Source organism: Sprattus sprattus, assembly GCF_963457725.1.
Source record: "Sprattus sprattus genome assembly, chromosome: 3".
Taxonomy (NCBI): domain Eukaryota; kingdom Metazoa; phylum Chordata; class Actinopteri; order Clupeiformes; family Clupeidae; genus Sprattus; species Sprattus sprattus.
In genome coordinates, this window is record NC_137922.1 from 52,676,933 (window position 1) to 52,688,266 (window position 11,334).

The following is an 11,334-nucleotide window of genomic DNA, read 5'->3' on the forward strand; positions in this document are numbered from 1 at the left end:
TAATTTACCACACACACACACACACACACAGGTAATTTACCACACACACACAAACACACACACACACGAGACACACATAGGTAATTAACCACAGACACACACACACACACACACACACACACACACACACGAGACACACATAGGTAATTAACCACACACACACACACACACACACACACACACACACACACACACACACATGCCAAAGAGACAACCCTCCTTATTCCAGCCATATCAATATAAAGAGATCTTTATATGAACGACAAGGTGTGTGTGTGTGTGTGTGTGTGTGTGTGTGTGTGTGTGTGCGTGTGTATTTGACTCACCCCTACGATATGCAGTCTGCACTGCGGGTTGGCATCAGTGAGCCTGACAGCTTCGCTGAACACAGACACATTACAGCGGGACAGGATGGCCACTTTACCCTCAGTCTGGCCAGTGCCACACACATTCCCTGGTAGACACACACACACACACACAGTGTGAATACTACCGTAATCATAACCAGTAAACAAGTTAGCGAGTGCAGAAACCATCTAGGAACAGTAGTTCTGCATTAGTACATGTCAATTTGAGCTATGTGTGTATATATAGAGTATATATAGTATTGTGCGTGTCTAAGAGACAGAGACACAAAGAGAGAGAGAGCTACCTTTTTGAAGTGTTCCCACCAGGGTCCTCTTCACTCCTTTACACACATGAAGTATAGTGGCTCCAACAAAGGCGATCTCAGGTCCAAACCGGAAACTCTAAAACACACAGGGATGTTTGTACATTAGTGTGTGCATGTGTAATTGTGTAAGTAAAGGTGTACAGGTGTGTGTGTGGGGACAGTGTAGAGTGCGCTGGCTGCTCCTCTGAAGGTGTGTGTGTGTGTGTGTGTGTGTGTGTGTGTGTGTGTGTGTGTGTGTGTGTGTGTGTGTGTGTGTGTGTGTGTGTGTACGTACCTGTGTGAGGTAGAAGAGGTGTGTGTGGGGAACAGTATACAGTGCATTGACTGCTCCTCTGAAGGTGTAGATCTGCTGGTGAGGGTCGCCCACAAGGATCTTACCACACGACTGGGACAGCACGATGTCCATGATGGCTGATCACACACACACACACACACACCCACACACACGCACACACAATTACACTCAAGACACTTACGGAGTACCATTGTGAATCACCACACTAGTGTGAACCCCCCAAGCAGACGGCTAGAGTTGAACCACACTAACGTCTGACTGGGCTATGGTGTTAAGGTGGACAGGGTCAGCAGCTGGGTATCTAGAGTTGAACCACACTAACGTCTGACTGGGCTGTGGTGTTAAGGTGGACAGGATCAGCAGCTGGGTATCTAGAGTTGAACCACACTAACGTCTGACTGGGCTATGGTGTTAAGGTGGACAGGATCAGCAGCTGGGTATCTAGGGTTGAACCACACTAACGTCTGACTGGGCTATGGTGTTAAGGTGGACAGGATCAGCAGCTGGGTATCTAGAGTTGAACCACACTAACGTCTGACTGGGCTATGGTGTTAAGGTGGACAGGATCAGAAGCTGGGTATCTAGAGTTGAACCCCACTAACGTCTGACTGGGCTATGGTGTTAAGGTGGACAGGATCAACAGCTAGGTATCTAGAGTTAAACCACACTAACGTCTGACTGGGCTATGGTGTTTAGGTGGACAGGATCAGCAGCTGGGTATCTACAGTTGAACCACACTAACGTCTGACTGGGCTATGGTGTTTAGGTGGACAGGATCAGCAGCTGGGTACCTGGAGTGCAGTCCTGGGCCTCGTCTATGAAGATGACGTCATACCCCTCCAGGGAAGGCTTCTGTAGCTGCCATAGCTTCAAGTAACCTGGATTAAAAACACACCCGTGTATCAATCTCACACACACCCGTGTATTCATCACACACACACACCAGTGTATCAATCTCACACACAAACACTCGCCCGTGTATTCATCACACACACACACCAGTGTATCAATCACACACACACACCAGTGTATCAATCTCACACACACACCCCCGTGTATCAATCTCACACACACCCGTGTATTCATCACACACACACCAGTGTATCAATCTCACACACACACACCCCCGTGTTTCAATCTCACACACACAAACACCCGTGTATCAATCTCACACACACACACACCAGTGTATCAATCTCACACACACACACCCCCGTGTTTCAATCTCACACACACAAACACCCGTGTATCAATCTCACACACACACACACCCGTGTATCAATCTCACACACACACACACACACACACACACACACACACACACACACACACAAACACTCGCCCGTGTTTCAATCTCACACACACAAACACTCACCCGTGTATCAATCTCACAAACACACCCGGGTATCAATCTCACAAAAACACCTGTGTATCAATCTCTCACACACACACCCGTGTATCAATGTCACACACACACCCGTGTTTCAATGTCACACACACACACACACACACACACACACACACACACACACACACACACACACACACACACACACACACACACACACACACCCCCACCCACCCACCCCTGGGAGCAGGTAGTGAGGGTGCTGCTATGCATACCGTCATGGGTGATATGATGTGCCATCTCTCTGGTGGGCGTCAGTTCGGCCATCTTGTTCCAGATATTCTGAGCCAAGCTTGCGAACATCTTTAGCCACGAGAGAAGGACAAAAACACAGAATGAGAACTTCCATCTCTGCAACAGTATGAAACTACCTCCCACCAGTTCTAATGGTCAGCCAAAATACCAAACTAAAGAACCTACACTTCTGAACTGGTAAATCTGGCTATACATTAATTCATGTATCAACTAATTAATTTACATTTAGTTCAAATGCAAATGCACTCAACTATAAGCACTGAGGAGGAGGTCAAGGGCAAGTTTGGGTGGACATTATCTCTTAAGTCAGGATCAAGGGTAGGAAACAGATCAAGGGTCACATTGGGGTCACAATAAAGACGAGTCGTCTCCTCACCGTTGTCTTCTCTCCATCGGGTCGCTCCGTGTCGCCGCGCTGGTTGCGGTACTCAAAGGGGACGTGCTCGCTCATGACGTGCTCGTCCCGCGAGGCACAGAAGTTGTTGATGGTCTGGCATACCACCTTGGCGTAGACAAATCCCCCCCAGCCTTTGGGAAGGACCCAGGCCACCGAGAAGGGCTTGAGAGCTCCAGAGAGCTTCTTCAGCTGCTGGTACCTGAGAGGAGAGCAAGCACAGAGACACACACACACACACTATTAAAACCAGTTTTACACCATTGACTAACATTTCACACTGATATATGTAAGATGATGCCTTTCTCCACAGCCAATTATTTGTATACATGTTATACCTTCTAAAAACCATTCTCTTTATAAAAATGCTCAGTTCACCTTTGTCTGACAGTAATGTTTTTTGGTGCCATAGTAACCAGACGTTTTAAAATATAAAAGGACAATAGTAAACAAGTCCGAACTTTACTAATTGATCAATTCGACAGGCAGGTATGCTTGACAGGAACAGAACCCAGGGGCATTCTGGGAATGGGAGCCGTACCTCCTTCCCACAGCACTAAAAGCCAGGGAATGGATGGTCTTGCACTGGACGTTAGATGGGAAGCTGCGCTGGGCGTGTGTTTGCACAGACTTGTTGAAGGCCACGTAGAGGAACCGCATGTGTGGCCGCAGGCGTGCGTAGTGCACCAGAGTAGTTGTCTTTCCAGTGCCTGACAGAAAACATATTCAAGGAATATAATACAAACTATATGAACATTTAATCATAAATAAAATACAGGGAAGCATATTGTTACACAGCAAAAGTGACACAGTAAAACATTCTACTTTTTTTTAAATAATGACAGTAATGCTGTGTCTGATTTGCTTAGTAACTCTTTTTGTTGCCATTATAGCCAGGCTCTAAAATATTAAAACAAAAATATGAATCAGACAATAAATGATAGCCATTTATATTGCAGCTAAACAGAGTTCGAGGAAAATGATCTCCCCAGTTTTGTAATGTGTGTACATTTTTTCTTTCTACTGTGTAAATCACAGTATGAGTGTTATGTGAGAGCAAGATGGCATGTTTGACTGCTCTAAAATGTGACAGTGTTCATTTCAAAACATCTTTGTTTTGGGTGCTTGTGTTATAAGCTTGAGCGTGTTTAAGTGTGAGCATGGCTGTGTACTAGGCAGTTCTGCTCCCTCACCCGCGAAGGCCATGATTTTGACCACATGATTTGGCTGGATGTCATGGCTGAGGATGGCCTGCTGCTCGTGGGTCACCTGCACATCCGACCCCCTGGAGATACACAAGGAAATCACGGATGATGAGTGTGTGTGTGAGAGAGAGTGAGAGAAAGAGAGAAAGATAGAGAAAGTGTATTTGCGTGTACATGCATGAATAATGTTTCACCTACCCAGGTGAGGTATTTGTGTTAAGAGTGAGCGGTGCATTCTCCAGCATCTGCAGCACATAGTAGATATTATAGTGTAACCTGCAGCAGAGAGTGGAGTGGAAAGAGATCAGGCCATAATTAACACACATTTTTAGATTGATGTTAGCTCCTCCCACACACATTCATGCTCACACACACACGCTCATGCACACACACAGTCACGCCTGCACACATGCCCGAATACAGGCACTCGCACACACACACTGCACACACATATGCACACACAAACACACACTCACCTGCCACAGACGTACTCTCTCTTGTCCTTCATGGCGAACAGCAGGGTGGCGACAGCCCAGAGGTACTCGCTTACCCCCTCTGGTGACAGCAGGCAGTCAGTGCGCCGCAGCAGACGCACCAGCTCCACTACATCCCCCACTCCCTCTGCCAGCAACAGCATCACTGCCATCACACACCATGGACTCGGCCCCTAAACACACATGTACATACATGAAACACACATACACACACATGAATACAAAAGTGGTCCTTCATAGGGCAGCAATTCATCAAATGTGTGTGTGTGTGTTTTCTGTGAATATGTGTGTGTTCTCCAGTTTGTTATCTGTGACTATGTGTATGCTGTAACATATATCAGGAGTAATAAATGAAATACTAGATGCAGGACGTAAGAGAAACCACACATCAATAATGGTCCATATGGCATAATAGTGCAGATATCAATTGTGTTTATGTGTGTGAGCATGCGTGTCTGTGTGTGTGTGCGTGTCTACTCACCCCAGTGATGCTTGGAACAGCATTCATGACACACTCCAGTCTGGAGGGCGGCTGAGCTGACTTGAGGTACGTGATGCAGGCGAGTGCTTGGGGGTAGAGGCGGTGTTTGCTCACGCTCTGCAGCACAAACTCCAGATCCACACGCTTACTGTGCTTAAAGCCAGACATGTACCTGCAGAACGAAGGAGAACACACGCACACACACACACACATGAAATCATACAACCTAGGTTGTGATGTTGACAGTAGTCATACTTGGCCCACCCAGTTTATTGCCCAGCATTGTCTCTCTCTGACTCGCTCTGACTCTCTCTGACTCTCTCTCACTCTCACGTCACACGTCACTCATACACACGTCCAGGGTGCATGATGCCTGGGCCTGGGACAAATCATGTCAACAGGCCACGCCCCCAACCCCAACAGGATAAACGGCCAAAGTAATGACTTTTAGTTGTCCCAGAGCCTACAGTAGGAACAGTGGGTGACCGAGACTTTATAGTAACACATCCACCTACAGTGTGTAAAGAATCTTTTACATCAAGTAATTTAACAGACACTTTTATCTGTTTAGTTATGCATTTTCACAGGTATATGTGCTTGTTGTTGGTATAGAAACCAATGGCATCAGTGTTGTTAGCACCTAGCTCTACCAGCCTAAATACAGCAACCGATCCTCTAGCGTACCGGAACATGTTGACCAGGCTGAGTTCATCTTTAATCAGGTGGTTTTCTCTCAAGATGGCCTCCAGCTCCTTGACTGCTGTTGACTCACGCCGCTGGTAGCGGTAGTACAGCTTCTTCCACGGCACGAACTACAAGCACAGACCCACAAAGATCATTATTACAGAACTGAACAGGACATCAAAACAAGTGTTATTCATAAAGCTGTGGTGGGTGTAGAGTTGGGAATCAGAAGCTGGCTCACCTTTTTATCCACCCATTAAGTCAGGTTTCCTAACATTATCATTCTATATAATGTTTATAAAGGTTATAAATTATAACCTTCATAAACATTATATAGAATGATAATGTTAGGAATGTGATGGGGATGTATTGTGATATATGTGAATTTCCTTATGAGTCGAGCACCTCCCTTCCGCCTCTTAAACTGGCATTAATAACTCTCCCCCTCACCTTTGGGTCAGTGACTATGTTCCTCCAAGTTCTGCAGACGCGCTGGATGGTCCCGTAGAGGTTGGCGGCGGGCAGCAGGCTGAACACCTGTGTCAGCACCTCCCCTGGCAGGTCCTGGAGTCGTCCCTGGGGCTCAAGAAGCCCCTCACGCGTCCCCAGCAGCCCATACAGTGGGTCGGGGAGCGGCTCGGCGGGGTCTCCCTCGTCATCCAAATCTTCATCCTCTAGTTTGAGCCTCCGGGAGGCCAGGCAGATGGGGGCGCTGAGAGGCGGCTGTGCCCCCCAGCTGCTGCAGCCGGCGCCTCTGTCCAGATTTGGATTGTCTGTCTTTGAGGGGGTAAGACCCTCACGCTCAAAGTCATCATCTTCCAAAAACATGTCCTCTGTAATCCCTTCCATGTAGTCGATCTCCTCCTCCTCCTTCTTAATCTCCTCTTTAATTGCCATTTTTAGCTTCACAGGGGTTGTCTCCTCCTCCGATGTCACCTCCTGTTTGATCTTCAAAGGTGTCCCCACCTCCTCGGCCCTCCCATCTTTCTCTTCTCTGTTTGGGGTGACTGTTTTCTGGGGGCTGACCCTCACAACACTAGTGATGGGGAAAAACTGGGTGATGTCTTTCTGGTTGCCATCGCCATCTGGAGCTGGGAAAGCAAATCTCTAAATGAATATCACAATACATTTATTCATGAATACATTTATTACAGTATTTGACGCACTACAGTGACGGTGTCTGACACACATGTTGCATAAATCCATTGCATAGTAACTAACACAGAGCACAACCATCTTCTCACACCAAAGGACTTTCAAATATGTCATAAAATAGGCTACAATCTCTAGACATATTTTAAGAGGAAAACTATAACCTTAAGAGCTTCTGTGTGGAGGATTTAATCTATCCCAGTCAGTCCTTGATTTACTTATAGTGTTTTTCAGTGCCACTCAATGAAGTCATCAGAGGAGCCAACACACACAACACATACATGCAGCAGTCCTTTACATCTGACTTAGGCAACGTCCAGCCACAACCATGAAATGGTCAAACAGTTCAGGTGCATATTAGGCTACATTACTTTGTACTTTGTACAGACAGCGGAAACAACGTGTATCAAGCAGCAGTAAGAACGCGGCGCATTTCATGTTTTGCTGTCTTCCCACATACCTTGTCTTCGTCTCTTAGTGGGGCTTCTGGGGTATAGTCCACGGTTGGGGTCTTTGCTGCTCCGAGGGACCATTATGGGTTCGGTGAGAGGCTGAGCCCCATCTCGACTCTGACCCAAACCAACGCACGCAGATGAGTTCAGATGTCTCCGCTTTGCTTTACCTAAATGAAAACAATCCACGTTAACGTACTTAAGTTGGTAACTAGCTACTACGGTGTGCCTTTACGACTGACAGTTTGAATCTCACTGTAAGCACAATGGAACGAATACGTGTGTGGGACAGCAGAGTTTGAAAAACAATACACCACCTATGCTAGTGGTGATTTGCTAAACAGGCTACAGGAGGATGCTTGATAGTCTGTTCAAGTGTGTCAGTCGGTACGGCTAGCTAGCAAGAGGTTGCAGTAATGTTAGCTAGTTCGCATGATTTCTCACAGGAAACGAAACATACACCCCTCTGTGTATATTTTACAGTATGAACTAAAACTTTGGTTTCGTTTTCAATAATGGCAAAACAAACAGACGCTAAATGTTAAAGCGTGCATAGTTGGAAGAACATACTTGACAAAGTTGGATGAACTTTTACATCTCAAGAGAAGTATTCCATTGGTTCCTAAGGTTAATTTCGGAACGCCTTGTGTTTTGACGATTACCTTTATTTGCAGATTCCATGTTTGCATTCTGTAGTTGGCTGTTTGCAGGGTTAACGTCTGATCAGTCGCTGCACATAATTTGGAATCGTGTGTAGACCATACTACTCGCTGTCTTCCCTGTGTGTTGTTTGCTAGTGACGTAATTTCCTGCGAGTTTGAACTCATGGCGGGGGTCTGTTTGTTGAGGTAGCTAGCTAATGGGGCTGGGGGTTGATGTGTAAGCATACTGTTATTCTTTGAACAATTAATCAGTCAAATGTTGGCAGTGGTACAGACAATGAAAAAGAGGAAGTATATATTCAGTTACTCTTTAACCATAGATCAGAGTTGTGGAGAAAATGTTGAAAGTTCCTCATGCCCAGATGGAGTTGATGGCAGGCAGCACTGATGATCATGTTGATGCCCTAATAAAGTCACTGTATCAGTGTACACTTTTTGTTTGTTTAAGGGTGTATAGTGATTTCCCACTCTCAGCTTATTGATTTGATAGTCCTCACTGTGGAAAACCCTCCATTTAAATGAGCTAGTCAAGGTAGAGTTGATAGTAATAATAGCCTAATCATTTTATTCATTTCACATACAAAGATATCTCAAGGTGCTTTAACAGGGTCACAATAGCAATTTAAAACAGTGCATTCAAAAACAATACAGAAAAAAAACAGAAACCAGGACTTTAGGAGAAGGCAGATATAAAAAGATGGGTTTTGAGGTGGGATTTAAAAGGAGTGATGGAGTCCAAAGCCCTAATGTTCTCCGGGAGCTTGTTCCAGAGTCGTGGCCCCAGCGAGGAGAAGGCACGATCTCCCATTCTGCACATATTTGTCCGGGGAACTGCAAGAAGGTTTGTAGTGGTAGATATATACAGTGGTAGAGTGAAGGGAATCAGATGAGTGTCAGAATCAGATGGGAATGGATCTATCGAGCTTAGTCTATTGCACTTATTATTAAGTTGAGGAAGTAGTGGTGGTATAGCTATACATTTTACACATGACAGACACATGGTCACACACACATGATTGGGGTGTTTTTGAGGCCGCATCCACATCACTGGATGAACTCACAGACACTGTGATGTCATATTGCGAAGGCATGTGTGTGTACCCACCAAAACGTACCGCATCTCTAATAACAATAAACCATGGTTCACAGCAAAGCTTAAGCAGCTTCGTCAAGCCAAAGAGGAGGCCTTCAGGAGTGGGGACAGGATCCTGTACAACCAGGCCAGAAACACACTGACTAAGGAGATTAGAGTGGCAAAGAGAAGCTACTCTGAAAAGCTGAAAAACAGGTTTTCCGCTAACGACCCTGGTTCAGTGTGAAGAGGCCTGCAGAACATTACCAACTATAGGAAAACCTCCCCCCGCTCCATGGAGAACCCTCAACTGGCTGACGATCTGATGTGTTTTACTGCAGATTTGATCACCCCACATTCACACCCCTCACCCGCTCCAACCCAGACTTCACACAATGATCGGCAGCCCCTATTATCACCTCCCCCCTCCCCCCTCCCCCCTGACTCCCCCCCTGCACTGACGGTCTGTGAAGAGGATGTGTGCCAGCTCTTTCAGAATCAAAAGACACGGAAGGCAGCAGGCCCAGATGGTGTGACACCCTCCTTTCTGAAAGCCTGCGCTGATCAGCTGGCCCCCATCTTCACACGGATCTTCAACAGATCTCTGGAGCTGTGTGAAGTACCCTCCTGCTTTAAACGCTCCACCATCATCCCAGTCCCGAAGAAATCCTGCATCACTGGTCTGAATGACTACAGGCCCGTCGCCCTGACATCTATGGTCATGAAGTCCTTTGAAAGACTGGTGTTAACCCATCTGAAGGGCATCACAGGCACCCTGTTGGACCCTCTGCAGTTTGCCTACCGCGCAAACAGATCAGTGGATGATGCAGTCAACATGGGGCTGCACTACATCCTTCAACACCTCGACTCCCCAGGGACCTACGCAACAATGCTGTTTGTGGACTTCAGCTCAGCGTTCAACACCATCATCCCAGAAGTCCTCCTCACCAAACTCACCCAGCTCACTGTGCCCGCCTCCACCTGTCAGTGGATCACAAACTTCCTGATAGACAGGAAGCAGCAAGTAAAGCTGGGTGAAACAACATCCAGCACCAGCACTGGTGCACCTCAGGGATACTTGCTCTCCCCACTGCTCTTCTCCCTCTACACCAACCACTGCACCTCAGGTGACCCCTCTGTTAAACTCCTTAAATTTCCAGACGACACATCAGTCATCGGCCTCATCCGTGATGATGATGAGTCTCCATATAGACAGGAGGTTGAACAGCTGGCCCTGTGGTGCGGTCGCAACAATCTGGAGCTTAACACGCTTAAAACTGTAGAAATGACAGTGGACTTCAGGAGGAGCCCCCCAGCACTGCCCCCCCTCACCATACTCAACAGTACTGTGTTGGCTGTGGAATCCTTAAAGTTCCTGGGATCCACAATCTCCAGGAACCTGAAGTGGGAAATCAACACCATCATCAAGAAGGCCCAGCAGAGGATGTACTTCCTGCGCCAGCTTAGGATCAACCTGCCTCAGGAGCTGCTGATCCTATTCTACACAGCAGTCATTGAGGCTGTTCTTTGCACATCCATCACTGTCTGGTTTGGATCCGCCACCAAACTGGATAAGAACAGACTTCAACGGACTGTCAGGACTGCAGAAAGGATCATTGGTGCCAACCTGCCCACCATCCAAGACCTGTTCACATCCAGAGTCAAGAAGCGGGCAGGAAAAATTACTTCAGACCCCTCTCACCCTGGACGAAACATGTTCCAACTCATCCCCTCTGGTAGGTGCTACAGATCTCTTTTCGCCAAAACCTACAGAAACAAAAACAATTTCTTCCCTCTTGCTGTCTCTCTCCTGAACAGCTAACCCTCTATGGCACTGTAAAAATAACCAATGTACAATTACCCCCGCAACCATATCTATTTATTTCACCCTTCCTGTATAACCGCCATAGCCTGACGATGTCATACTCATAATTCTAGTCAGAATATGAGTCTGAGACCGGACCACTGGGCTGTGATTATGGGGCGTGTTTCAACGAACCAGGAAAGAAAATTCCTCTTCGCTGAATTGGATACCTAGAACCAATCAGAGCAACGTAGTATTATTACCATCTGATAGATTAAACTTTTACCTGATCCCGTAGGAAGG

General features: G+C 46.7%; 1 protein-coding gene across 1 annotated transcript in view; it reads right to left on the bottom strand.

The window, feature by feature from the left end:
- The window catches only part of fbxo18 (F-box DNA helicase 1), a gene marked incomplete at its 3' end in the record, with an annotated part of 10,991 nt that extends 2,728 nt beyond the window's left edge, over positions 1 to 8,263 (bottom strand). The window contains exons 1-15 of the mRNA XM_080835849.1: positions 8,156 to 8,263; positions 7,502 to 7,663; positions 6,340 to 6,980; positions 5,890 to 6,017; positions 5,206 to 5,377; positions 4,707 to 4,897; positions 4,429 to 4,506; positions 4,219 to 4,310; positions 3,567 to 3,735; positions 3,008 to 3,227; positions 2,592 to 2,679; positions 1,760 to 1,846; positions 948 to 1,084; positions 653 to 749; positions 327 to 454 (exon numbers count right to left, since the gene is read on the bottom strand). Coding sequence (XP_080691975.1) covers positions 327 to 454; positions 653 to 749; positions 948 to 1,084; positions 1,760 to 1,846; positions 2,592 to 2,679; positions 3,008 to 3,227; positions 3,567 to 3,735; positions 4,219 to 4,310; positions 4,429 to 4,506; positions 4,707 to 4,897; positions 5,206 to 5,377; positions 5,890 to 6,017; positions 6,340 to 6,980; positions 7,502 to 7,663; positions 8,156 to 8,174 — 2,409 coding nt within the window. The 5' untranslated portion in view covers positions 8,175 to 8,263. The remainder of the gene's footprint in view (positions 1 to 326; positions 455 to 652; positions 750 to 947; positions 1,085 to 1,759; positions 1,847 to 2,591; positions 2,680 to 3,007; positions 3,228 to 3,566; positions 3,736 to 4,218; positions 4,311 to 4,428; positions 4,507 to 4,706; positions 4,898 to 5,205; positions 5,378 to 5,889; positions 6,018 to 6,339; positions 6,981 to 7,501; positions 7,664 to 8,155) is intronic.
- Between the last annotated feature and the right edge of the window lie 3,071 nt (positions 8,264 to 11,334).